This window comes from Thalassophryne amazonica, chromosome 13, assembly GCF_902500255.1.
Source record: "Thalassophryne amazonica chromosome 13, fThaAma1.1, whole genome shotgun sequence".
NCBI lineage: Eukaryota > Metazoa > Chordata > Actinopteri > Batrachoidiformes > Batrachoididae > Thalassophryne > Thalassophryne amazonica.
The window spans coordinates 28813280-28840924 of record NC_047115.1 but is presented as its reverse complement, the minus strand read 5'-3'; the positions used below and the strand labels follow the sequence as shown (position 1 = coordinate 28840924).

The following is a 27645-nucleotide window of genomic DNA, read 5'->3' as shown; positions in this document are numbered from 1 at the left end:
TTTCTTGTACTCTGCTTGGCGGTCTTGATGCCTCTCCTCAGATCAGTGCGAGTGGCGCTGTATAGTGCTCTGTCACCTGATCTGAAAGTTGCATCACAGGCCCTGCAAAGCGTGCCGACCTGGCTAGTCATCCATGGTTTTTGGTTTGGAAACACCCGGATATTCTTTTTCACAGTGACCATTTCCAATGCAGTACCTGATGTAAGACAGTACAGTATCTGTGAATGTAGCCAGGTCTTCATGGTGAAAGGCTTCCCACTGTGTTTGATCATGGCAATCCTGCAGTCGGCCGAGGGCATCGTCAGGCCAGGTGGTAATGGTCAGCCTTTTAGGCTTTGTTTGTCGGCTGAAGGAGTATATGAGGGGACGAGGAACAGGGAGAGGTGGTGTGACTGGCCCAGATGGGGAGGGGTTATGGCTCTGTATGCATGCTTGATGTTAGAATATACATGGTCCAGAGTGTTCTCCCCTCTTGTTAGGCATTTCACGTGTTGATAAAATTTGGGTAAAACCGTTTTGGGTTTTGCCTTATTAAAGTCCCCGGCAATGATATGAATGCCATTTGGATAGGCACGCTCATGGTTATTGATAGCATTTAGCAACAGAGAAAGAGCTATTTTTCATTAGCATCCAGTGGTATATAAACTGCAGTGATGACAATAGCAGCTAGCTCTCTAGGCAAGAAAAATGGCCTGCATCTCACCGACATGAACTCTAAGTCGGGAGAAAAGTATCTGTCCAGTACAGTGCTGTTATTTCACCAACCTTCATGCATGTAGATGCAGAGCCCCCCTCCTCTGTTCTCCCCGGAGTCGCTGTTTCTGTCCTATCTGTGTAGCGTGCGGCCAGCTAGCTGCACTGAATCATCGGGGATTTGTGCGTGTAGGCATGTCTCTGTGATGATAAGCTCACAGCATTCTCGAACATAGCGATTTCCAGCTAGCTGTAATTCCAAATCGTCGGTTTTGTGTATCATGGATCTTGCGTTTGAGAGATACAGGCTTGGCAGCGGTGGTTTGAGTGGCTGTTTCCCTAGCGTATCCAACAGGCCAGCCCTGCAGCCCTGTTTTTAGTTTCTCATGTGTGTTATGTATGTCGCAGTGCAGGTAGCTCAATGAGGTAATAAGGAGTTGGTGTACCAATATGTACGTATGAGTTTGATTTCTAGTCATGCTGACTGTCTGTGTCCTTGGACAAAACTCTCCTAGCTATAAATGGGTACCGGTGTTGCAGACTGAACGGTCCCCTTTAAAAATAGGTCCTGCACATGCATCATTTCGGAGCTCAGAAGCTTGTCTGAGACAGAGTCTCTTCATTCAAAGTGATCAAATGGATTAATGGGATTATTAACCATCATATGATAAAGGTAAAACCTCTTAAATCATTCTAAGTCAGTTTTTAAGCAGAAAACTAGGCCGTTTTAAGCAGTATACGAGCAGATACTTGATGAACTGACCGATGTAGTAGCTCATGTAGCCGCGGCGCTCTGATCGCTTCCTCCGTCTGTTATGATGAAATAATGCTGAATTTATGTGGAAATAATTGTTGTACAAAAGCTTCAGATATCTGTCACTGAGATAGATGATGCCTGGAGTGCAGGTTGAAGCAGAAACGAGGTGATAATCTGTTGAACTGTGGCTAATGATGCATGTGCAGTGAAGGCAAGGGGGACCGATTTTTAGAGGGACCGTTCGGTCACTGACACCGGCCTTGGTTGGGAAAGTAACTTGCAGTGGGCTGTTGTCCTATCCGGGAGAGTCCAGACTCTCATCTGCTTCACACTGCAGGATACCGGGATAAGCACAGACACAAATTGGCCTGAGAGCCGATATAGGACTTCAGTGCATCCCATATTGTATGCCTGTATGGTGTGTCTTCGATTTTTACAAATTGAATTCAAGATCAGACTGAAAGGGTAGAATACTGAGGAAAAACATGCAGAACTTTCTTTGTGCACTGGATATGATTCTGCAAAAATATAGTTGTTTTTTTATTTTTTTAAAGAAACATTCTTCACAATCAATGTTCATGTTAGCAGTATTTTATTCATGACCTTCTTGAACAATATTGTTTGGTTTTGCAAACCACCCTCGAACAGAGTGTTCTGTTGTTGCATGATGCCCTCTTGTTTATGCAGCAGTCAAGATAGGAGGAGGAAAGTGGTGTAGGTGCCTGGGGTGGATATGGTGGTGTTGATGAATTGTTGTCTCATGATCAGTTATGTGTACTGCCTGTGTCATTGTCTTGCCTCCACAATTTTGACAACTGTCTCTCTCTCTGTTTCACATAACCATGCTATTACTAGAATTTGATTCAAATGATGCAAACCAGTGTTGAAAATGGACTTGAGCCTAAATTTTTGTTGTCACATTTCAGAAGTATTGTCTAGTAAGCAGTACACAAATGCGAATGCATTGTACACATTGCAAAATGTACCTGTAGAAGTACTTTCTTGACACTATTAGAAAAGCTCTTCAGAATTGTTGCAGGGATATTGCAGGAATCGCTACCCAAAATCTGTATATCTAGTATCTTATGCAGTATAGTGGCATGTTTTGTTTTGGTTTTTTTTTTTCTGGTGGCATTGGAGGTATTGCTCAGTGAAAAAGTAAAGGTGGAATGAAAGAGTAGAGACATGGGAAACTGGAAAACATCACACTGCACTGGCAGTTTCTGACATAAAATATATAGAGAAAGAAGAACACAACAAACAAAGTAAGAAGTGTGAAGACCATTCTTTTTGCCAGTTGTTTTTTTTTTTTTTTTATAAATCCATCCATGTCCAGAGATATTGGAAGGACTGGGTTCATCATAAGCCGGGTGAGAGCATCTATTATTGATGCTTTGTGTGCCGCTGTGATTCTATTGCAGACGCCTTCTGGGAGGACAGCACATCTTCTCACAGGAACAAAAGTGAGCTTTTAGTCTTTTCAGCAGCCTGGTCCACAGTCTTTAATAACTCATGTCAGAGGCTTCCCTGGCTTTTTTGCAGTGGTTGGGGTGTGGGGGGTAACCATTATTGAGAATCTGCAGAGTAGTATTGATCCATATTGCTGAGGTTGTTGACTGACTGCCTGAGTGTTAAACACAAACTGTTTAGGCTTTAATCACATTGTTGGTTTATGTTTGCAGTGTGCTCAGAGACTGTGCAGTTACATGTCATCTTTTGGTATGATCTGTATGCAGGAAGTAGCCCAGACAAGGCTGGATGGCAGAAGGAAGCACAAAAACCAGAACGCTATGGGATCACTGAACCTCTGCTGGTGAAGGACAAGAAGCAAGCACCTCTCAGCCAGCTCACAGCCAGGGTAAGTATTCTCAGGAACACATATTATAGTTTGAATACTAATGAGCTAATAGGTGAACCGAGCTGCCATTCTGCTCAGCCATGTGTGAATATTTGGCGTTCTGATTGTTAGAACCAGTTTCTTGTTGCTTGCTTCCCCACATGCTTGGAGAAAATCTTTTCATTCTTTGCTTTTTTAGTCATCTGTTTCTTCTTTCTTTCCAAATTGCTAATGCCATCATTTTTACTATAAATGCATCCTCTTCTGTTTTTTGTCGTGTCAGTGGCCACCTGATTGCAGTGCTGGAGAAGATGAGTGAGGAATTGGAATGTCTTTGTTTGTGATTGTCCTGGATTGAGACTAACAGCTAGGCTTTTAGTAACTTCCTACATTCAACCATTAGCAGAGTACCTGTATGTATTCAATATGTTGAACTTGCTGAGACTTTCACTTATCTCGCAGTGCATTCATATGCCTGTGTCCTCTGCCTTTAAGATCAAGACGCCTCCATAAAAGCTTATGGAGTCATGAGGTTGGTGAACAGAGGTGATTGGCGATGCCATTGCCTTTGCAGTTCCAAGACTTTAGAGTCCTTCTGCTTAAGGTACGTTTACACATAACTAAGATGCGTTACGAATGTCATTTTTCTGTCATTCGTGCCACATTCCTGACATTCTTAATGTGACTCAATGCATCTGAATAGGTTTCTTAATAGTGCATGTTGGTGCGTGATATTCTTGATATTCGTGGAGCATGTTTTTGCCTGTCAAAAAATCTTCCACGAATGCCACACACCACCCTCATTTCGTCTCACGTCGTGGAGGTTGCAACTGAACGTATTGATCCGTCTTGATGAGTAGTGATCCTTAATAGAACATGACAATGTTCGTAGTGGTTCCTGTGATGGTTCTTGGAGCTCAAACTGTCACGCGTTATTACGAAGTGACACGGAAACTATCAAGTTTTGACACGACTTGTAACGCGGCGTCACATTTCACTGTGCGCCACGACAAATCAGTTTTCTGTCACGTGCGCCCAATTAAACTCGGCTCCAAATGTCATTCCACAGTTCCTGCTGAAGCTCCTCAGGACGCTCCTGTAGGTGTTCCACCTGCTGTTGTAACCGATGAGCGAGAGGAAACTCACGAGCAGCCAGACATCTTTGCACCTCCTCCAGTCCGGCGGAGGAAGAAGCGCGCGCACAATTAAACCCTGCTGCATCGCATTCAGTTTAATTGCTGACGCCAAGTCGGCTAAAAGTCTAATTTCAGTGCTCTTCAGCGCGCTCCTGCAGGTGTTCCACCTGCTGCATGTGCCTGATGCCGCATGAAGCCACACATCTGGCTCTGTCCATCTCCTCCTCCTCCTCTCTGCGCCACTCCATGGCACAGAGCCCAACTACGCATGCAGTCACAAAGTTCTTCTGAAAAACTGGAGCGATCTGAATTCGGTTGGATGAATATGGGTGTGTGTGTGGAGACAATTCACCTCGTTCACAACGTGACAGAACTTAACGATGCACTGTTACGCGCAATAGCACGAAATAACGCGGAACACTATTCTTGACCGTGCGTAATGGTTCCTGATAATTCTCCAGTAACACGTGCCATTAATCGTAATGTGTGGTAACAGGTTGCAGCAGTTCCTGAGGACACCTAACGCCTCTGCCCCGAATCATCACATTCGTGATCAGTAGCCAAGAATGTGTACTTCGTGGCATTCGTGACTTGTCGTCGTTATGTGTAAACGCAGCATTACTGTGTGTTTGTGAGACTTGGAAGCTAACCAGTCACCTGAAGTGCTGACTAGATATCTTTGGTACTTTTCTGAGGATCCTTGCGTATAGCTAGAATGGCTTTGATTCAAATGTGTGGATGCTGGTACCTGAGATTTGTATTGTAAGAGAGCATCGGCTACAACATTTTGGACTTGTGCCACGTTTCTCTGAACATAACCCAACACAGGTGCCTCATTGTTGAAGACCTCAGCTGCTGGAGAAGCCCAAGGAGACATCTATGTTTTACTTGGCTGCAGCAAATAGATTGTTACTTTTGAAGAGTAGGTATAGGCCAGTTATCTACCTGGGTGATTGCTATCCATGATCTAGGCCCGTTCCATGGTGTGGTGGTTGCAGTGATGTGCAGCATCAGATTATGCTTGCAGACTTGAATTGTTTTTTTGTGTTTCTGTCAGCATTGTGTATGAAGATTGTGTGTTTGTCTTGTCAAAGGCAGAGTTGTTGCACAGGGAAAATCAGCCTGTGCAAATGTTGAGCTCACAACATAAAGCTGTTTGACCAGTCCAGGCAGTGTAGGAAGGACTGCATTTTTTATCAAGGAGATGCTAAAAGCACTTTATAATGATGCCCCCTGTTTATTTCCACAGCCAAGGCCTTTACCCATTTTTACAACAGGGTGGAACGAGTCAGTGCAGATTAAGTGTTTTGTCCAAGGACACAGACATATATGAGTGGGATTCAAACCAAGGTCATCTTGTCCACGAACTCCCTGCTCTAGGCACCTGGTCTTGTGGTTGCATGATAAAATGTTGGTATGCACTCAGTTCCTCCAAAAGACCACACACACACACACACACACACACACACACACACACACACACACACACAAAAAGTGGCATCAAGCCATCGGGCCAGTGTTAATGTCTATTCCTGATTCTGTAATTTAGCCACACCTAAGCCTGCGACTATGAAAACATTTGGGCAGCTCAAAGTTCCATGTAACACCTAATTGATTTTATGAAGGTTTTCACTACATATGTACAGGCCCTTAATGGCCAAATCAGCCCTATTTGGAATCAGCCTGTGTCTGTTAGGAAGGAAGTAATAGATGTGTTCAAACTAATAAAGGCAAAAAAGAAAACATTAGAAGTTTGACATTTAAAACTAAAACCAAAGGAAACTTTTCTAGAAGAGGGAAATGTGTAGGCGACGAGAACTCCTCTCAGCAAACTTTTTCTTCTGCAGGGGAGTAACAGAGATTTTTATTCCCTGCCAGCCTTAAGGCCAGAAGTAAGGATGTAGACATGCATTCTCATTGTATCCGTCCATACGTCAGCTACACTTTGCTGCCCACAATAGCATGAACAGAATTACCAGATTTTCTCCTATTTTAAAGTGGACATCTTAATTGAGTGTTTCCTCATATGAGTTTAAATTTGAGCATGTTGGGGTTTCATTAAGACCCTATAAGGACCGCTCTCCTTACTGAACAGAACATTGATTCTTGTACATGATACAGTACATTAGTAAGTCCCTTCGGCTGCTCCCTCGCTGTCACTCAGGGTCGCCACAGCAGTCACAAGGTACACTCACCAAAAATATAAGCACAACACTTTTGGTTTTGCTCCCATTTTGTATGAGATGAACTCAAAGATCTAAAACTTTTTCCACATACACAATATCACCATTTCCCTCAAATATTGTTCACAAACCAGTCTAAATCTGTGATAGTGAGCACTTCTCCTTTGCTGAGATAATCCATCCCACCTCACAGGTGTGTCATACCAAGATGCTGATTAGACACCATGATTAGTGCACAGGTGTGCCTTAGACTGTCCACAATAAAAGGCCACTCTGAAAGGTGCAGTTTTGTTTTATTGGGGGGGGATACCAGTCAGTATCTGGTGTGACCACCATTTGCCTCATGCAGTGCAACACATCTCCTTCGCATAGAGTTGATCAGGTTGTCAATTGTGGCCTGTGGAATGTTGGTCCACTCCTCTTCAATGGCTGTGCGAAGTTGCTGGATATTGGCAGGAACTGTCGTATATGCCGGTCCAGAGCATCCCAAACATGCTCAATGGGTGACATGTCCGGTGAGTATGCCAGCCATGCAAGAACTGGGACTTTTTCAGCTTCCAAGAATTGTGTACAGATCCTTGCAACATGGGGCCATGCATTATCCTGCTGCAACATGAGGTGATGTTCTTGGATGTATGGCACAACAATGGGCCTCAGGATGTCGTCACGGTATCTCTGTGCATTCAAAATGCCATCAATAAAATGCACCTGTGTTCTTCGTCCATAACAGACGCCTGCCCATACCATAACCCCACCACCACCATGGGCCACTCGATCCACAACATTGACATCAGAAAACCGCTCACCCACACGACGCCACACACGCTGTGGACAGTGTGAACCGGGATTCATCCGTGAAGAGAACACCTCTCCAACGTGCCAAACGCCAGTGAATGTGAGCATTTGCGCACTCAAGTCGGTTACGACGACGAACTGGAGTCAGGTCGAGACCCCGATGAGGACGACGAGCATGCAGATGAGCTTCCCTGAGACGGTTTCTGACAGTTTGTGCAGAAATTCTTTGGTTATGCAAACCGATTGTTTCAGCAGCTGTCCGAGTGGCTGGTCTCAGACGATCTTGGAGGTGAACATGCTGGATGTGGAGGTCCTGGGCTGGTGTGGTTACACGTGGTCTGTGGTTGTGAGGCTGGTTGGATGTACTGCCAAATTCTCTGAAACGCCTTTGGAGACGGCTTATGGTAGAGAAATGAATATTCAATACACGAGCAACAGCTCTGGTTGACATTCCTGCTGTCAGCATGCCAATTGCACGCTCCCCTCAAATCTTGCGACATCTGTGGCATTGTGCTGTGTGATAAAAACTGCACCTTCAGAGTGGCCTTTTATTGTGGGCAGTCTAAGGCACACCTGTGCACTAATCATGGTGTCTAATCAGCATCTTGATATGGCACACCTGTGAGGTGGATGGATTATCTCAGCAAAGGAGAAGTGCTCACTATCACAGATTTAGACTGGTTTGTGAACAATATTTGAGGGAAATGGTGATATTGTGTATGTGGAAAAAGTTTTAGATCTTTGAGTTCATCTCATACAAAATGGGAGCAAAACCAAAAGTGTTGCATTTATATTTTTGTTGAGTGTAGATCTGCATTTTGATTTGGCACAACTTTTACGCCAGATGCTCTTCCTGACGCAACTCCACATGTTTATGTTTATTTATTTGGATCCCCATTAGCTGTAGCAAAGCTGCAGCTACTCTTCCTGAGGTCTACAAGTTTACAAACCAAATCAAAATGCATTCAAAAATATATATAAAAAGATTTAAAAAAAGAGGAAAAAATAAAACAAATTCCAATCAAATTAAATTAATCATCACACATGGTCAGTCTGTATACACAAAAACACATCTATACATGATTAAAGGTCAAACCCAGAATGCTTGTCATACCAACAGATGCAGCCTTAAACGTTTCTTAAAAACATTCATTTGAAGTGAGTTTAATGCAATCCGATAATAAATTCCATTCCTTCATACCCCTAAATATGACAGTGTTTTTTTTTATGGCATTAATCCTGGTTACAGGTAGCATAAAGTTTCCCACCTCAGCACGTCTAGTTATGTATCTATGATTTTCTGAACTGAAAGAAAAATTCCTAAACAAAATACAGGGTAACTTAGTGACAATAATCTTTCTGATAAAAATAATCCGTGAATATAAAAGTCTGTCTTGAACTAACAGGCAGTTTAATTTTTTATGCATTGTAATGATGTTAGTCCTATAACTGCACTTAAGCGCTGTACAAGCAGCCCTATTTTGAATAATCTGTAATTTATTCATCATTTCTCTGGAGGAATTTGACCAAACTGCTGGGCAATAGTCCAGGTATACTAATAGTAATGCTTTAATACCATAATTCAATGTTGTACAACTTAAAAACGTTGCATGTCTTCTCATAATCAATATACCCCTGCCCATTTTACAAAAATATTATTTATATGTTTTTTCCATGATAATTTTGAATCTACCATTACACCCAGCAGCTTAGTCTTGTGTACTTGATTTATTCTCATATTATTAATTTTAATGTTTAATTCGGGGTTTTTCATAATAACATGACTGGGGCCAATAATCATGCAGTTAGTCTTTACTGTATTTAACACTAGCTTATTGGATGTTACCCAGTCAACTACCTTGTGCAGTTCAATATTTAAAACAGCTTCTAATTCATTGTGTGAGCGTGCTGATGTATAAATGGTTGGATCATCTGCATACATCGCTATACTAACTTTATCAAAAATATATGGTAAATCATTCGTGAAAATTGTAAATAATAGTGGACCAAGGCAACTCCCTTGTGGCACTCCACATGCTACACTCCTGGTGCCAGAGAAGCTGCCATTAAAAAACACTGTCTGTGTCCTGTTAGATAGATAACTATAAAACCAAGTAAGGGCTGATAGTTCAAAACCATAACCAGCAAGTTTTTCCAGTAACAATTCATGGTCGATGATATCAAAAGCAGCAGAGAAATTGAGAAACACAGTGCCGACTATATTCTTCTTTTCAACCTCTCTAAGCCGGTCATTGGATATCTGAGTCAACGCCGTGGCAGTGGAGTGACTCTTTCTATATGCATGCTGTAAATCCATGATTAAGTTATTCAACGAAAAATAGTTACTAATTTGCTCATACACAATAGACTCCATAATTTTTCCTAACACAGGTAGAACACTACAACTACAAATACTACATGTGGCAAGGGTTAGGTTTGAACCGGGAACTTTCCACATTGAAACCAAGTGCACTAGCCACTTGGCCACTGTCATGATACAGCATATTAGCTTGAATAAAAGTTATCAAATTTTGACGAAATTTGATATTGATATCCCAAATGGATGGATCCAACTTTAGACATGATGTTTTTGATTGAAACAATATCGGAGGGAGTTTTTCATTGCCACTGTCACGTGTGTGTTTGCTCTAGGGGTTGGTTAGACCTTGCTTGTGTAAATTGCCTTGCGACAGCTTTGTTGTACTATGGATATATAAAATTAAATAAATTGAAAATTTTAATTGAATTGAAATCTTCTCATGGCTGCCCACTGTGCTGTGCAGTGTTATGGTCATTGTAATTTATGCCCCATAGCTGTAGTAGAGTTTTTTTTGTTTGTTTTCAGTGGTGGGGTTTGGTCAGTATGGCTAGGCTTTCATACACCTACCTTATCCAATCAGCCACAAAGAAACTCATCACTATTTAGTCTGCATAAATTATAAACTTTCCAGATTTAAAGTTTGCATGCGGAACTGCCAATATTATATTTATCTAAATCCAGATGTGGTAGCATAGTTAGATAAACAAGGTAGCTGCTTGTTTACATTTCCAAATGCAGTATCTGAGCACAAAATACAGGGTTCAGTGAATGTCTCCATATTTATTAACCAACGTGATCAAACCACCATTCATTCATGTAGAAATCACCAGTAAGGGTTGCTTGGCACATGAGTATGCATTCTTATTTTTTGGTCTTCTGTCAAAGCCCATAAGAGAACCGGTGTGATATTATTTGCTTCTTACTGTATTTTCTGAAGTATGTTACTTTTTTTTTTTTTTTACTAGTTTGGAAGGTCCTGTAACATCTACTCCAGAGTGACTTGTACAGCAAAAAAAAATCACGTTCATTGTGAATAATGGTAATTATAATCACTGTTTCTATAGGACTATCACAAGAATCAAAAGCACGAAACAAAATGATAATAAAAGAAGAAATGCCAATAATAAAACATACATGACAACAATGCATAAAATTTCTAAATTAAAAAGCTGATAATACAGAAAAAGTGTGACTTATTCTCCAGTGCACCTTGTACATGGGATTTTCCTCTTCAAGTGTCATTTTTTTAATAGGCACAACTTATACTCCAGAAAATAAATACAGTACTCATTGCTTTTCTTTTAGAAAACATGGCATTGGCTGACATGTGGGGAAACAGCAAAGTTAATAAAGAAAAATAAGCAATGACAATTTAGGCCCCATCTCTGAGATATGTCAGTGACTGCTGATAGCAGGCCAGTTTCAATAGGTGGGTTTTATTGTAGGGTGTCAGCAAACCGACCTTCATAAATTAAAATGACCATAAGTTTGGCCACCTAGTGCTTGTTTTGTCAGAGAATGCACTAAATGTTAAACATCCCCTGAAGTGGTTTTTTTTTTTTTTTTTTTTGGTTGGTCCTTGTGGCTAGACAAGGTTATTACTTACAAGCTTCACTGAATGAGTGATATGATTTTTGTCTGTGGAAGTATACACACCTGTAGTTATGCTCGCCCACACACACATCTCTGTTTGAAGTGAAGATGGATGGCACAGAAGGTGCTGGTCAGCACATCTAAGAAATGTCATTGTGGAAAGAAGACGTTGTACCTGTCTGAAGTAGAAATTATTAAAGTCTATCACAGTGGGTTTCACCATGTGCACATGACTGACAGGTTCTTTTCATATTTGCCTGCATCCATGTAGCTCCTTTTTTAATACAGTATTCCCATGTGTGCCATTATTTTGTTTATTCATTTGTATGCAAACGTTTGGACACCCCTGATAATTTTCATGATTTTTCTTTATTAATCATAGGCTGTCTGGATCAGAAATTTAAGTTAAATATATCATATAGCAGGTGAACACACTGATATTTGAGAATTGAAATGAAGTTTCTAGTATTTACAGAAAGTGCTCAATAATTTAACTAAAATTAGGCAGGTGCATGAATTTGGGCACCCTTGTTATTTTATTGATTTGAATACATTTAGCACTAATTATTGAAACACAAAATTGGTTTGGACGCTCATTGACCCTTGAACTCCATACACAGGTGAATCCAGTCATGAGAAAGGGTATTTAAGATGGCCATTTACAAATGTTTCTCCTCTTTGCATCTCTTCTAATAAGTGGCACCATGGAAGCCTCTAAACAACTCTCAAATGACCTGAAAACAAAGATTGTTCAACATCATGGTTTAGGGGAAGAATACAAAAAGCTATCTCAGAGGTTTCAGCTGACAGTTTCCACTGTGAGGAACATAGTGAGGAAATGGGAGTCCACAGGCACAGTACTAGTTAAGGCCCAAAGTGGCAGGCCAAGAAAAATCTCATATAAGCTGAAGCGAAGGAGAGGAGGTGAGAACAGTCATAGTCAACCAACAGACCTGCTCCAAAGACCTACAACATGATGTTATTGCAGATAGTGTCTCTGTGCTTCGTTCAACTATACAGCACACTTTGCACAAAGAGATGCTGTATGATGCTGTAATGCAGAAGAAGCCTTTTCTGCGTACATGCCACAAACAGTCGCTTGAGGTATGCTAAAGCACATTTGGACAAGCCAGCTTCATTTTGGTATAAGGTGCTGTGGACTGATGAAACTAAAGTTTAGTTTTGCATGGCTGAAAAAGAACACAGCATTACAAGAGAAACGCTTGCTGCCTACAGTAAAATTTGGAGGTGGCTCTGTCAGGCTGTGTGGCTGTGTCCAGTGCAGGTGCTGGGAATCTTATTAAAGTTGAAGGTCACAGGCTCATGAAAACACATTGATGCTTTGTTGCAAGTAATTATACACTAAAAAACACATCGTTATTAATGCTAATAAATACCACTAAATCCTGCACAGTGTAGCTTTAAGAATCTCTTGTATCATACTGTAGGTTCTCATAGATTTTTTTTTTTTTTGCAGACATAAATCAACATTGTTAATCCTGCGTATGAAAACTGATCAAACTGACTATTATTTAGTACTAACATTCTTCAAAATTTATCAGTCTGTACAAAAAATATAACAGCCGGTTTTATGATGCCTTGAAAGTATGTTATTTATTTTATAGGTTTATTGGAAGGAACTTGTTTATTTTCACAGACTATTGTGCTCCATGCAGCACAAATGTAAAGAGATTCTCATATAAAAATAGTGTTGATGTTTTGTTTTTTTGTTGTTTTTTTTGTCATGCACAGATCTGGAAAAAGTAGGATGTGGACGCTCTCTTCTCGTTCCCCAAGACTATTGTGTGTTTGCCATGTCCTGATTTTTAATGTGGCCTGGATGTCAAAGAACAACTCCCACAAATGTTGATCCACCGGCAGGGTGGGTGAAATATGGGCACCACCTCAGCACTTCTGTCATCTTTTTTGTGTTTCAGAGTTATCCTGCTTCACTCCATTTGCTGGTACATGCAGAAGGTGAACAGCTGCTCCTGTTGCTGGAGAAAAATGAGTGAGTTTTTCCATGATTCACTACATTTTTCTTTTCATACTCATTGTGCACACCAGGACACATTAAACTGAATGTTTCTTATGTCAGCCATACAGAGAGAACTATAACCTGCTGAGTTTTATTGTCTATGGGAGAGGAGTGGTTTTTGGGATATGAAAACTGTGCATTCAAAGAAGGAGAAAATGATATGTCCCCTAGTGATAAGGCTGTTCTATGGTTCGCTCCTTCTGAAGGGATGGGAGATGAAAGCTGATAAAGAATAAGGCTGATTTGAGCATCGAGGGCATGTTTATTATACCCCAGTTTTTGTTTTTCTTCTTCTCTCATCACCCCACTCCCTTCCAGAATGTGAAAAATAACACACTGGACTGTGAAATGAGGGGTGGGTCTTGTTTGGAGGTTATATGTAGATACACACGCATTGGTGCATAGAATGCTTCCCAGAAAAATTGCAAAAAGAAAGAGTAATGAAAGGCCAAGGTGTATGTTGTGCAAAATTTACAGTCGGACAAGAAGGATGACATCGCTGACACAGGTCTGGTTTCTGCCTGTATTTCTCATTCAGAGAATGTGGAAACACAACATTTTGCTCAGCAGCTGTGGGATACAGATATTGACATAAGAATGATGATGTTGGTCCAGTTCTGGGCTGATCCCATCACAGTTAACTGGAGCAAATACAAGTGAGACAGCAGGCTGTAAAACCTTAGCCAGAGTTCAGAAATGTAGAAAATTGTAGTTGTACAGACAAGCACTAATATTGATGCATTCTCACTTATCCTACTTACCACAGCTGACATGCTCCTCCCCAGTCTTATGTCACCTCATCCATCAAAATCATTAACAGTGATTACACTTGGGCTGACTTGAGCATCTTGTTTTCCTGTGAGAGAATACCAGTTGTCAATACAAGGGACTGAGTACTCTCCATCCCAAACTAAGGAATACGTGTAATTCCTAAGCTTTAGGAAAGCCTATGCATGAACCCTGTAAAATGTCTTGAGTGAAGAGATGGATGTTGGTTCAGAAGAATGCTTTAAGTGTTCAAATTCCCTGCCCTGGCAAGCACATGACATGGACAGTACATGTGTAGACAACTTTGTGGGATAGTCCATCTCTCCTCATGTGTTAACAACAACTCAGGGTTGTCCTCTTGTAACTCGTCAAAATAAAAGGGCAAATAATGAGGACAAACTGATGCACCACATTCATCAAAAAAAGTGGCTTTTTGATTATGTAATATTGCATTGATGTCTTACACCTGCTGCACACTTAGTAGCTGTGATGAATGATTGATTTGAAGCAGATGTGGTTGTCAGTGAGCGAGACAGAACACTTTCTGCACAGACGTACACTGAATGACATGGTTACTTTAACAACAGTTACGTTCGAAAACAAATAGTCATATCTCCACACAACTTTGCAGAAAGTAATTTGAATTAATTTAATTGCAAAGGCAAAAAGAGAAGATCCAGTGAGGTGTGAAGAGAATGGGGAAAGACTGTCCACACCAAAATGTACTTCATCAGAGAAATAAAGGGATGTTTTCTGTTTGTTCAACAGCAGATGCCTTCTAGAGTAAATCTCAAATAGCACTCACACCCCACACAACCCCATGGGAAGGATTTTGTTCCTGTTGCTGAAGTAGCCACTTCTTCCTTCTGTTTCTGTCTTTCAAAATATGTGTACTTTTAAAGTTTCATGTCAGTTGTAATTTGTCACATTTTATTTCTGAAGCTGAGGTCTAGTGGGCATGAAGGCCACTGCTCAAAACTTGTTTCGTGTAAAGTTCTATAACATGCATTGATTTTGAACACAAATAGATAGAAAAAGATCAAGTAGTTACTGTGAGGTGTTTTTCTTTTAAATAATAATTATTTGATTTCACAGGAGGGCTTCTTCACATTTGCAGCTAATGGCCCAGTCACATGACACTTAACGAAGGGCAACGAAGCCCTAACGAAACAAGAAATCTGGACTTTTGTTGACTTTCGTTGGCATTCTTTAACCTTCGCGTAGCTTCGTTCCTGCAGCTGGTGCTTCTTCAGGATTTTAAAGTGTTGAAAAATTTTAATGAAGGGCAATGAAAACCTCAGTTCGTCCGTGTTTCGTTTTGCTGTCATTCTTGATGTTTTTTAATCGTTTGCTTAGTTTTTGTAACGTTAGTGTTTAGTTTGACTTCGTTCGACCAGCTCAATGTTTTCACACAGTGCAGAAGCTGCTTTTGAGCACTGCCGCTGATGCTGTGTTCATGTACCGTCTGAAATTACAGGGCAAACTCAGCCTGCTTTCTTGTTTTGTTTTTGTTTTTTGTTTTTTTTAATCTGGATTGGGGAGTCAGCTTCACTAGGCTCAGGCAACTTATATAGGGAAGAATTCATTATTTTGCCACAGGCAACTGCTGAATTTGAAACAACAAAAACGTTGTGTAATTTCTGACAGTACCTGAACGCAGCAACGTGCATGTTTATTATTTTTTATTAAATATAACAATATGAGTGTAGGAATGACAATCCAGCCCTTCTGTACATGTGGCAACAGGTAGATAATTCAAATGTTTATATAAGAGCTGTTCTGGAAGGCAGAATTCATGTTGTGAATCAGCTGCAGCTCATGGAATAACCGCACATGGGGAGTCAATGTGCAGTGTTCACACGGACTGATCAGTTTACTGCTCTGATATATTCAATCATCTTTACACTTATATTTATTCCTCCTTTTGGCAGTTTTCTGTTATAAATCAATATGTATATGGCTTAGTAACGTAATACAGTGATACAGCAGTGACCACGGCACACCAGAGGGTTTTTTTGTTGTTGTTGTTTTTAAATTGGAGCAAGACAGAGCACGCAGTGTGTCGTCAGACAGTGAGGATTCTGATGATGAAGGAAATGATCCCTCTTTTGTTCTGGACGAGGAACCAAAGCAGGTGGTCCCACCGACGTGCACACAGATCTCCACAGCTTCTGTTTGCAGTTTCTCTAGGACTCAGGCACTATGAGCTCCATCCCAGCACCGAGTCCTGGAACTCAGAGATGCAGACACACACTGCTCCAGCTGTGGCTCCAGGTGCGTTTTGTTTAAAGCGTTGAGATCGTTAGCTTCGTTTTTGTTTAGTTCTTCTTTCGTCCCTTTTGCGCTCTTGCTTTGCAGGCTGTTCGGTGATAAAGCTCTTTCGTCTACCTTTTCTCAACGAATTGTGACTTTCTTGCTTTTTTTTCCCTTTGTTCAGGAATTGCTGTGTGACTGGGCCATAAGGCTCCCTTCATTGTTTTTTACAGTGTAGTTGTTAGCCCTTGTTTTGGTCAGTGACAAAAAGAATCACATTTTCCTTTTAAAACAGGTGATGTTTCCACAAAGTTGCACACCTTCATTAAAACAGCTTGTGTTGTTGGAGGTACTTTTAATTCCCTGTCTGAATAATTTTCCAGAGCAGTTGGTTTCACTTTGTTGTCTTTGCTTATATACATCCAAGCACTTGATAAACAAAATCAAAAATGTCCAGGAATTGCACACAGTTTAGAAAGCCTTACCTGACCCTTGGAATCCCCAATTTCCCATGTGACCTTTAGTGATCCCTGCGTCAGCTGTGAGTCATCTGTCACCGGCCTGGGGCCTAGTATTAGGCTGCCAGTCCCATCTGGCTTGTTCCCTGTCTGGCCAGATGTATCCTGTGATATCATTTCACCAAACAGGTGGTCTCCAACCTCGACTTGTGTCTCAGGATTTCAGGCTATCACTATTCTATTGATGAAAATTAGAACTAAAAGAAAATGCAGCATTACCCTGATTACGTTGTATATTTTTCATTCTGCTGCTGATCCCAGTAATATTAATAATGTAATCTGTAGAAGTCGGTTGCAAAAACATGCTTAATGTTCATTCAAGCATGAGACAATTTTTCTAAGAACATAAGAATATGTCTGATCCTCTATTTCACAAAATTGAGGGTTCTCAAATTTGTTAGCTTGCACAAGCAACTAGTAGACAGTGTGTAGGGAAACAGCCACTGATCGCAGCCACAGGATATGTTTATCTTCAGTCTTATGGCTGCTCTGCAGTATGTGAAAGGTAGAGCAAATATGTCCCTTTTGAGCTACTGTATCGCCATGGTGAAGCAACACTGTGGCCTCCATTAGGGTCTCACTTTCATGTAGATATCAAGGGCTCCTCTTAAGCTCATGAAAACACATCGATTCCTTGTTGTAGATTATACACTATTGACTATCTGTAAGTAACTTTATTTCGTTCAGCTGAGCACACAACATTTGCTCATTTGGTCCATCTGCAGAGCTGCACAGCTGTTCCAGTACTTGTGTAAAATAACACAAGACCTCACCAATAAAAACATGCTACTAGATCCTGTTGATATCGTTCTGTTTGTTAGCTGTTTGGCCATGAGCCAAAACAACTTTGCAGCAGCAAAATCTCATGTGGACAGGAATCTGAAGAAGTTCATTGTTGTGCATGGTTTTATGTCAATACAAGATGGAATATTTTCAGGGGAAAACATTAATTAGGAAGTTTGTTAGTTTTTCATTTGGGGTTATATATTTACCACTGAAAAGAAAATTGTATTTCCAGAATGTATTGAGATATGTCAATGTGTGTTTATATTTATACATATCCACAAATTCAGTAGATCAAACTCAAGATGAAGTCATTAAAATTTAGTGATGAGCTCGATCCAGATGTGGATTCTGAATTATTTTCTACTTTCTTTAACATATGAAGATGACTTTTTTATGTTTCCATTTATTTCTATTTTCATTTATCATTTAAGTCAATTAAATTTGTATTCATGGTCAAGCAGCATGTACCTGTGGGTAATGAGGTTAAATAAATATACTGTATATATGGTTAGGTGCTGTATTTTAGAATGGGCTAAAACATGCATATTTTAGCCCATTCAAAATTGTTATTTATCCTAATTTAAAAAAAAAGTTGAGGAAAAAACTGGTTCTGGAAATGAGACATGGTCTTTGAGCCCCCTGTCTATTTGATGTACTGTATCTACTATATGTACTGTAACTGCTTTATGTACTGCAGCTTATATTACCTTGAATTTGATTTTGGTAGATTTATTCTGCTTTTTGTGAATACCACCAATAGAATAATTGATTGTGTGTGTGGACAGGTGTCTTTTATACAGGTAACAAGTTCAAACAGTTGCAATTAATACAGGTAAAGAGTGCAGAATAGGAGGGCTTCTAAAAGAAAAATTAACAGGTCTGTGAGAGCCAGAATTCTTGCTGGGGATCAAATACTTATTTCATGCAATAAAATGCAAATTAATTATTTAAAAATCATACAATCTGATTTTCTGGATTTTTTTTTTTTTTTTTTTTTTTTTTAGATTCTGCCTCTCATAGTTAAAGTGTAACTACGATAAAAATTAGAGACCTCTCCATTCTTTGTAGGTGGAAAAACCTGCAAAATTGACAGTGGATCAAATACTTATTTCTCCCACTGTATGCATGTTTGTTTTATAACATGGTTGAGAATTTTATTTTATCACTTGCTTGCCATGGGTTTTTTTTTTCTTTTCAGAGCAGGTGTACAGTATATAATGTATAACATTTAACATTTTGTTCATTGCCATTAAGGGCTGATTTAATGTATAGGGTTGATCAGTTGCACATTTGGCCAGATTCAAATGATTAAGGATGGATGTGCAGAGCATTCTACATTATTACTGAGAAAAGAGTTCAGTGACACTATTGTGAAACACTTGTATGTACGTATGTATGTATGTACATTTTATTCAAATGTGCATGCATACATATGCACAGATACAGAGATCTTTCACAATCCTTGTTGGTCATGGATGAAGAAAATATTTTTTTTTCTTTATTTCTCCCATCACAGTCACAGACAGATTCTGTGAAAGAAACCCATTTCATAATGCAAAAGAATGTTCTGCCATGCCTTGTGAAGCTGAGGATATTTTACTTATAATGTCCTCTTTTTGCTTTATTATACTACAACCCCAATTCCAAGTGCGCCAAGTTGTGTGAAATGTAAATAGAAACGGAATACAATGATTTGCAAATGCTCTTCATCCTATATTCACTTGAATACACCACAAAGACAAGATATTTAATGTTCAAACTGATAAACTGTTTTTGTGCAAATATTTGCAACTTTCTGCATGTAAGTGGCAAGTCTGAAAATCAACATTGAATGCCCATGACCTTCGATCCCTCAGGCAGCACTGCATTACAACCCCAATTCCAATGAAGTTGGGATGTTATGTAAAATGTAAATAAAAATAGAATACGACTTCCAAATCCTCTTCAACCTATATTCAATTGAATACACCACAAAGACAAGATATTTAATGTTCAAACTGATACTGTTTTTGTGCAAATATTTGCTCATTTTGAAATGGATGCCTGCAACATGTTTCAAAAAAGCTGGGACAGTGGTATGTTTACCACTGTGTTACATCACCTTTCCTTCTAACAACACTTTTGGGAGCTCCCAAACACTTTTAAGCATTTGGGAGCACTCACTCTGAGTGTCATGATTGGGTATAAAAGGAACATCCCCAAAAGTCTCAGCCATTCACAAGCAAAGATGGGGTGAGGATCACCGCTTTGTGAACAACTGCATGAAAAAACAGTCCAACAGTTTAAGAACAATGTTTCTCAACATTAAATTGCAAGGAATTTAGGGATTCCATCATTTACAGTCCATAATATAATCAGAAGATTCAGAGAATCTGGAGAACTTCCTACACGTAAGTGGCAAGGCCGAAAACCAACATTGAATGCCCATAACCTTTGATCCCTCAGGCGGTATTGCATTAAAAACCAACACCATTGTTTAACGGATCTTACCATGTGGGCTGAGGAACACTTCAGAAAACCATTGTCAGTTAACACAGTTCGTTGCTACATCTACAAGTGCAAGTTAAAACTCTACCATGCAAAGCGAAAGCCATACATCAAAAACATCCTGAAACGCTGCCCACGCTCATTTGAAATGAACAGACGCAAAGTGGAAAAGTGTGCTGTGGTCTGATGAGTCCACATTTTAAATTGTTTTTGGAAATCATGGACATTGTGTCCTCTGGACAAAAGAGGAAACAGACTGTCCAGCTTTTTACCAGCGCAAAGTTCAAAAGCCAGCATCTGTGATGGTATGTGGGTGTGTTAGTGCCCATGGCATGGGCAACTTACACATCTGTGGTGGCATACGTGTTGCAGACATTTGTCATTTGGCATGCTTATGTGTTTTGGATCAAGGATGAACATCGCCAAAATGGAACGTTGATAGGACTAAAAGAGTGAGTGAGCGCATGCGTGCATGCGTGCATGCGTGATTGTATTTAGTAAATTCAATCTAAGTACATAATATTGTAAATAAATTAAATATACATGGATGACACAAGAAAGTGAAAACACTTTCTTGTGTTTCCATTTCCACTGTGGTCCATTTAAAAACTAAATGATGAAATATACTCAACAAAAATATAAACGCAACACTTTTGGTTTTGCTCCCATTTCGTATGAGATGAACTCAAAGATCTAAAACTTTTTCCACATACACAATATCACCATTTCCCTCAAATATTGTTCACAAACCAGTCTAAATCTGTGATAGTGAGCACTTCTCCTTTGCTGAGATAATCCATCCCACCTCACAGGTGTGCCATATCAAGATGCTGATTAGACACCATGATTAGTGCACAGGTGTGCCTTAGACTGCCCACAATAAAAGGCCACTCTGAAAGGTGCAGTTTTATCACACAGCACAATGCCACAGATGTCGCAAGATTTGAGAGAGCGTGCAATTGGCATGCTGACAGCAGGAATGTCAACCAGAGCTGTTGCTTGTGTATTGAATGTTCATTTCTCTACCATAAGCCGTCTCCAAAGGCGTTTCAGAGAATTCGGCAGTACATCCAACCAGCCTCACAACCACAGACCACGTGTAACCACACCAGCCCAGGACCTCCACATCCAGCATGTTCACCTCCAAGATCGTCTGAGACCAGCCACTCGGACAGCTGCTGAAACAATCGGTTTGCATAACCAAAGAATTTCTGCACAAACTGTCAGAAACCGTCTCAGGGAAGCTCATCTGCGTGCTCGTCGTCCTCATCGGGGTCTCGACCTGACTCCAGTTCATCGTCGTAACCGACTAGAGTGGGCAAATGCTCACATTCGCTGGCATTTGGCACGTTGGAGAGGTGTTCTCTTCATGGATGAATCCCGGTTCACACTGTTCAGGGCAGATGGCAGACAGTGTGTGTGGCGTCGTGTGGATGAGCGGTTTTCTGATGTCAGTGTTGTGGATCGAGTGGCCCATGGTGGCAGTGGGGTTAGGGTATGGTAAGGCGTCTGTTATGGACGAAGAACACAGGTGCATTTTATTGATGGCATTTTGAATGCACAGAGATACCATGACGAGCTCTTGAGGCCCATTGTTGTGCCATACATCCAAGAACATCACCTCATGTTGTAGCAGGATAATGCACGGCCCCATGTTGCAAGGATCTGTACACAATTCTTGGAAGCTGAAAATGTCCCAGTTCTTGCATGGCCGGCATACTCACCGGACATGTCACCCATTGAGCATGTTTGGGATGCTCTGGACCGGCGTATACGACAGCGTGTACCAGTTCCTGCCAATATCCAGCAACTTCGCACAGCCATTGAAGAGTGGACCAACATTCCACAGGCCACAGTTGGCAACCTGATCAACTCTATGCGAAGGAGATGTGTTGCACTGCATGAGGCAAATGGTGGTCACACCAGATACTGACTGGTATCCCCCCCAATAAAACAAAACGGCACCTTTCAGAGTGTCCTTTTATTGTGGGCAGTCTAAGGCACACCTGTGCAATAATCATGGTGTCTAATCAGCATCTTGATATGGCACACCTGTGAGGTGGGATGGATTATCTCAGCAAAGGAGAAGTGCTCACTATCACAGATTTAGACTGGTTTGTGAACAATATTTGAGGGAAATGGTGATATTGTGTATGTGGAAAAAGTTTTAGATCTTTGAGTTCATCTCATACAAAATGGGAGCAAAACCAAAAGTGTTGCATTTATATTTTTGTTGAGTGTAGAAGTAACAATAATAATAATGATACTGATGATAATAATAATTATTATTATTATTATTATTATTATTATGGTGTGTATATGATAACCTAAACTATTTATAAATACATTAAGACAGTAAATTAAAAAATGATGTAATGTCTAAAAAATTTTTGAGGTTTAAGGGTCCAAAAACATTATGGACTCACACGCCATTCCAACTCATTATAGAAACTTTGCATAATTTATTACCACCCTTGAAAAAATGTGAGCTACCTATTTTCTAAACACTGCCCAATCTAGAGCCCGTGGATCCCCACAGGCAACACACAGGTTAATATTGTTATTATTTTTACTGTTATCATTTTTATTATTATTAATTACCGTATTTTCTGCACCATCAAGCGCACCTAAAAGCCTTAAATTTTCACAAAAATCGGCCGTGCTCCCTATAATCCGGTGCGCCTTATGTGCGCACTGAATTCCAAAATCTGTAAAAACGACCGATGTTGTCTTTGACCGTCGGAATATCGGACCATTTCCCGCTGACACAAGGATGTAATACGTAAAGTACGTACGCTAGCAGCGTAGAGTACGTACCCTGGCAGCGATAAACCAATCGGAGAACATTACGTAATACGAGGTCTATTAGAAAAGTATCCGACCTTATTATTTTTTTCAAAAACCATATGGATTTGAATCACGTTTGATTACATCAGACATGCTTGAACCCTCGTGGGCATGCGAGAGTTTTTTCACGCCTGTCGGTTACGTCATTTGCCTGTGGGCAGTCTTTGAGTGAGGAGTCGCCCACCCTCTCGTCGATTTTTTTTTTTTTTTTTTTTTTTTTCTTCATTGTTTAGGAATGGCTCAGAGACTGCTGCTTTGTTTGATCAAAATTTTTTCAACACTGTAACGCACAACTGAGTGGACACCATTCGATAAATTCAGCTGGTTTTCAGTAAAAATTTTAACGGGTGATGAGAGATTTTGGTCTGGTAGTGTCGCCGTAAGGACGGCCCACGGCGCCTGACGGCGATCTGCGCTTCGAGGCGGCAGCGTCTCGCCGTTTCAAGTTGAAAACTTCCACATTTCAGGCTCTGTTGACCCAGTAAGTTGTCAGAGAACAGAGAACTTTCAGAAGAAGTCGGCATGAGGAGTTTATTCGTACATTCCATTGTTAACGGACATTTTGTAATGAAAGAACGTGCGGGCAGAGTCGCATGTCGGGCCGGACCCGACCAGGGGGGGTCGCGACAGGAAAAACACCTCCGTTGGAAACCTTAACGGACAAGTTGGAACATGCCCAAGCTGTTAAACAATTTCTCAGTTACTCACTTGTTGAAAGCCATCAAAAGCCGCCTGAATTTTACAAATGGTTTTCAACACGGAGGTGTTTTTCCTGTCGCGGCGCACACAGATTTACCGAGTCGTCACGGAAACGACTCTGCGAATTTGCGCACACGTCTTTCATTAAAAATGTCCTTAAACAGTGGAATGTCCGCATAAAGTCCTCATGCCGGCCTCTTCTGAATCTTCTCTGTTCTCTCACGACGTCCTGGGTCAACAGAGCCTTAAATTAGGATGATTTCAGCTTGAAACAGGCCGACGACGGCGCCTGGAAGCACTGCAGGACGTCCCGCTCCGTGGGAAGTCCTTACAGCGACAGAAACACCCCATAATCTCTCATCAGCCGTTAAACTTTTCACTGAAAACCAGCTGAATTTCTCGAATAGTGTCCACTCGGATATTCCTCACAGGTCCAGAAAAAAGTTTGATAAAGCAACGTGCGCCGTCTCGAGCAGCGTGTGAAACAAAGGAATTCAGCCGAGAGGGCGGGACCACATCTCACTCTAGCCTGCCCACAGGGAAATGACGTCACCGACATGCGTGAAAAAACTCACGCATGCGCACGAGGGTTCAAGCATGATTGGTGTAATCGCATGTCAATCAAATCCATATTTTTTTTTTTTTAATAAAACTGCCGGTTAGTTTTATAAGATACCTCGTACGTAAAGTACGTATGCTGGTAGCGTAGAGTACGTACGCTGCCAGCGATAAACCAATCAGAGAAGAGTCCGTGAGTCCGTGTTACGTACACTTACCTCCGCCACTCCTCCGGTAGTTACCGTATACTACAGGTATCCTGCAAAACATTTGTTTGTCTAAGGACCCCCGAAAATGGCGCCAGCGAAGAGACATGCTTACGAGGCACAATTCAAACTGCAGGCTATCAGTTACGCGGTTGTTCATGGGAATAGAGCAGCTGCGGAGTTTCCGCAGAAACAAAGCGAGGTGGCCACAGCTAGAAGACCAGCTGTTCATTTCAGACTCAGAAGATGAAGACTTCGATGGATTTGTGACAGAACCATAATAAAAAAATAATGTGAGTACCATATTGTTAAATACCGGTAGTTCAGAGTTGTTAAACAGTTTAAATAAACTCACCGTTTTGCTTCTGTGATCTTTTTTTTTTTTTTTTTTTTTTTTGTAGACTATATGTTTTAGCGTGCGCCTTTTGTAAGGGTTAAGTACCCGCTAATTGAGGTCGTGCTTTATAATCCCGTGCGCCTTTTGTAAGGGTTAAGTACCCGCTAATTGAGGGCACGCCTTATAATCCGGTGCGCCTTATGGTGCAGAAAATACGGTACAGCGCTGTTCTAAATTGGAAAGAGCCAGTTTTAGATCTACGATACATTTTTCTCTGACTGTTGCCATTTGGACTTGCCATTTGGACTCACCATCTTCTGATTGTGTGTTTTGGTGACTGCTGCATTTATCATCATGGATTTTTCAGCCACTTCTTCACATAGCCATGCATCTCAAAAAACATGGAAGTGGGAAAAGCCTTTTGGGAAGTCTCAATTAATGGCATGCAGCAATCTGGCTTCAGCTATGTCTCACACAAATCAATCATATCTACCTCATATTCCAACACCGGATCACTAACTAACAATGATTTGGTGGGCAGTGATCTGTTGATGAGATGTAACATTGACACTATCTGTTATGCTCGAATCACTTAAAACTTTGAGGCCTACACCCCCAGATAGCTAATATTTTGAGCAACCACATCGTCTTTATTCGTTCAGTCATCCCCATAAGTGAAGACAGCAAATTCTTTTGGGATGTTCAAGTGAAATTCAAATGATTTCCTTTTTGTGATTGTTTTATTTATGCTGTTGAAAGGAAAATTAAAACACCAACAGATACAAGGGCCCTTTTTTTTTTTTTGGTTGTTTTTCTACTTGGTGACACACAATGTGTTAGATGCATTCATTCATACTCAACAAAGTCTCTGCAGAAAGCCAGTCTTTTCCCAATGACAACATTTCCTTTCATTCTTTTATGGCAGGAAAGAAAAGGGAACAGAGCTTTTTTGAAGCACATGGCCACATCTAAACAACATCATTATGTTAGTGACAAAATCCCCATAGCAACATCCTAAGGGTGTTTTCTGTGAGAAAGAAGATGCACTCCATTTCATTAAAACACCAGACAATGCCATGAACTCGCTCAATATGTGGTACCACAGCAAAGACGTATTATTACCCTATCTGCTCAATGATTACAGTCTCAGACAGAGAAATCCCAAGTTTCTTTTGTCCTTTCATTGTATCTGTCATTACTGTATCGCTCCACAGACCATTTATATGAAACAGACAATGCTGCATGTCTCTCAGCTCTAATGCTCAATCAGGCTTGTTACATGGGCTTTTATCTAGTCAGTAATTATAGGTTTCTATGCAGTCTCAATAAAACTGCACTGATCGAATGGCCAGAAAGCGGTTAGAAAACTGCTGGATGCTACAAACTTCAGCAACACTTCATTGTATGTTTGTGGTCTACTTGTGATACTCCCGATGGCTCCATCTGTATCCACGGTTTTCTCCTCCCTTTTCTTTTGCCGTCTCTTTCTCTCACCTCCCACGCTCTTTGGCTTCTGTTTTCCTTGAGCAGCTCTTCTGTCATCATGGAACCTGAGACCCCGTCCAAGCCACCAGCAGAGAATTTTGGACCTCAGGCTGTTTGTTGGTGCCAGCATGTGCTCTTGCATTTTGGTGCCAAGTCTCTTTATTTTTGATGCCAAGGTATTTTGTTCTGCTTGTCACAATCAATTCACAGATGATTACAAGGTTAAAGACTAACTGTCTATAAAGAGGATTTTTTTTAATTGGACTTTATTTCACTGTGTATCCTCTGTATAATTGGTCAGAAAATCTATTTCCCAATTAAATTCCGTTTCAACAGCCGAATACTGTTGGATGACGAGATCGATGCTACTTCTTCCTAACACTTTGTAGATTGCTACTCAGCATTATGTAGCACGTTCCCCCTCACTCCTACAGAGAACTTGATTTGCAGTAAGCTTGTCAAAACCAAGTATGTGAACATTGGTGGTCTTCCCCATTGTCTGCAAAGTTAAAAACAAATGTTGCATCCATTTTGGACTTAAAATACACAAAGGCAGACTGGAAAAATTAAGGCCATCTGCATACTACAATCAGAACAGGTCTGGCAGCATCACCCCATCCACTACTCTATGGAACCACCCTGGGTCCCAGATAGAACTGCAGTGATTAAATGATTGACCAGTGATTGAATGACCAAAATAGGTGGCAAATAATTTAATTGTCTATATATTTTGGTAATTCATTAATTGTTTTGATCTTTCATTTTGTCATTGTTTCTTTTTTAAATGTCAAAATTCTTTGATCTCCATCCATCCATCGATTTTAGAAACCCATTTATTCCATTTAAGGGTGAGACTGGAGCCTATCTCAGTAGTCATTGGGAGAGAGGCGGGCTATGTACCCTGGACAGTCTACCGCAGGGCAGTTCTCTTATTTCAGCTGCTTAAATGAGAACATTTTCTGTTTTCTTTACTCCTTTTTGATAGTAAACTGGATAACTTTGGGTTATAGGCAAAACAAGACATTTAAAAGGGACCTCTTGGAATTTTTTTTGTATAATAGTGTCATTCTGAGTAGTGAATAAAACTCATTTTTACAGTTATTTAAAAATTCCCATTTTCTATTAATAATTATTGCAGTAAACCAAAGAGCTAAAGCTAAATCGTAGCTAGAGGCAATGCATTCAAACCAGAAGTGTGACATATCCATGTGGGGTAATGTGTTTACAATACAGCAGGAAGCCATAAGCCTCTGCACCTCTTTCACTTCTTACACGGATGCAGAACAGAGTAATTTAACATTTTTTTTTTTTTTTTTTTTTTTTTTTTTTTGTCTTGGTGGATCATAGGA

At 40.5% G+C, this 27645-nt stretch overlaps 1 protein-coding gene across 1 annotated transcript in view; it reads left to right on the top strand.

Annotated features, from left to right (window-relative positions):
* The first annotated feature begins 270 nt into the window (after nt 1-270).
* Nucleotides 271-27645, top strand: part of adam12 (ADAM metallopeptidase domain 12) — a 195970-nt gene continuing 168595 nt past the window's right edge. Inside the window, exons 1-3 of the mRNA XM_034184356.1 lie at nt 271-319; nt 3187-3308; nt 13252-13325. Of these exons, the coding sequence (XP_034040247.1) occupies nt 271-319; nt 3187-3308; nt 13252-13325 (245 nt within the window). The remainder of the gene's footprint in view (nt 320-3186; nt 3309-13251; nt 13326-27645) is intronic.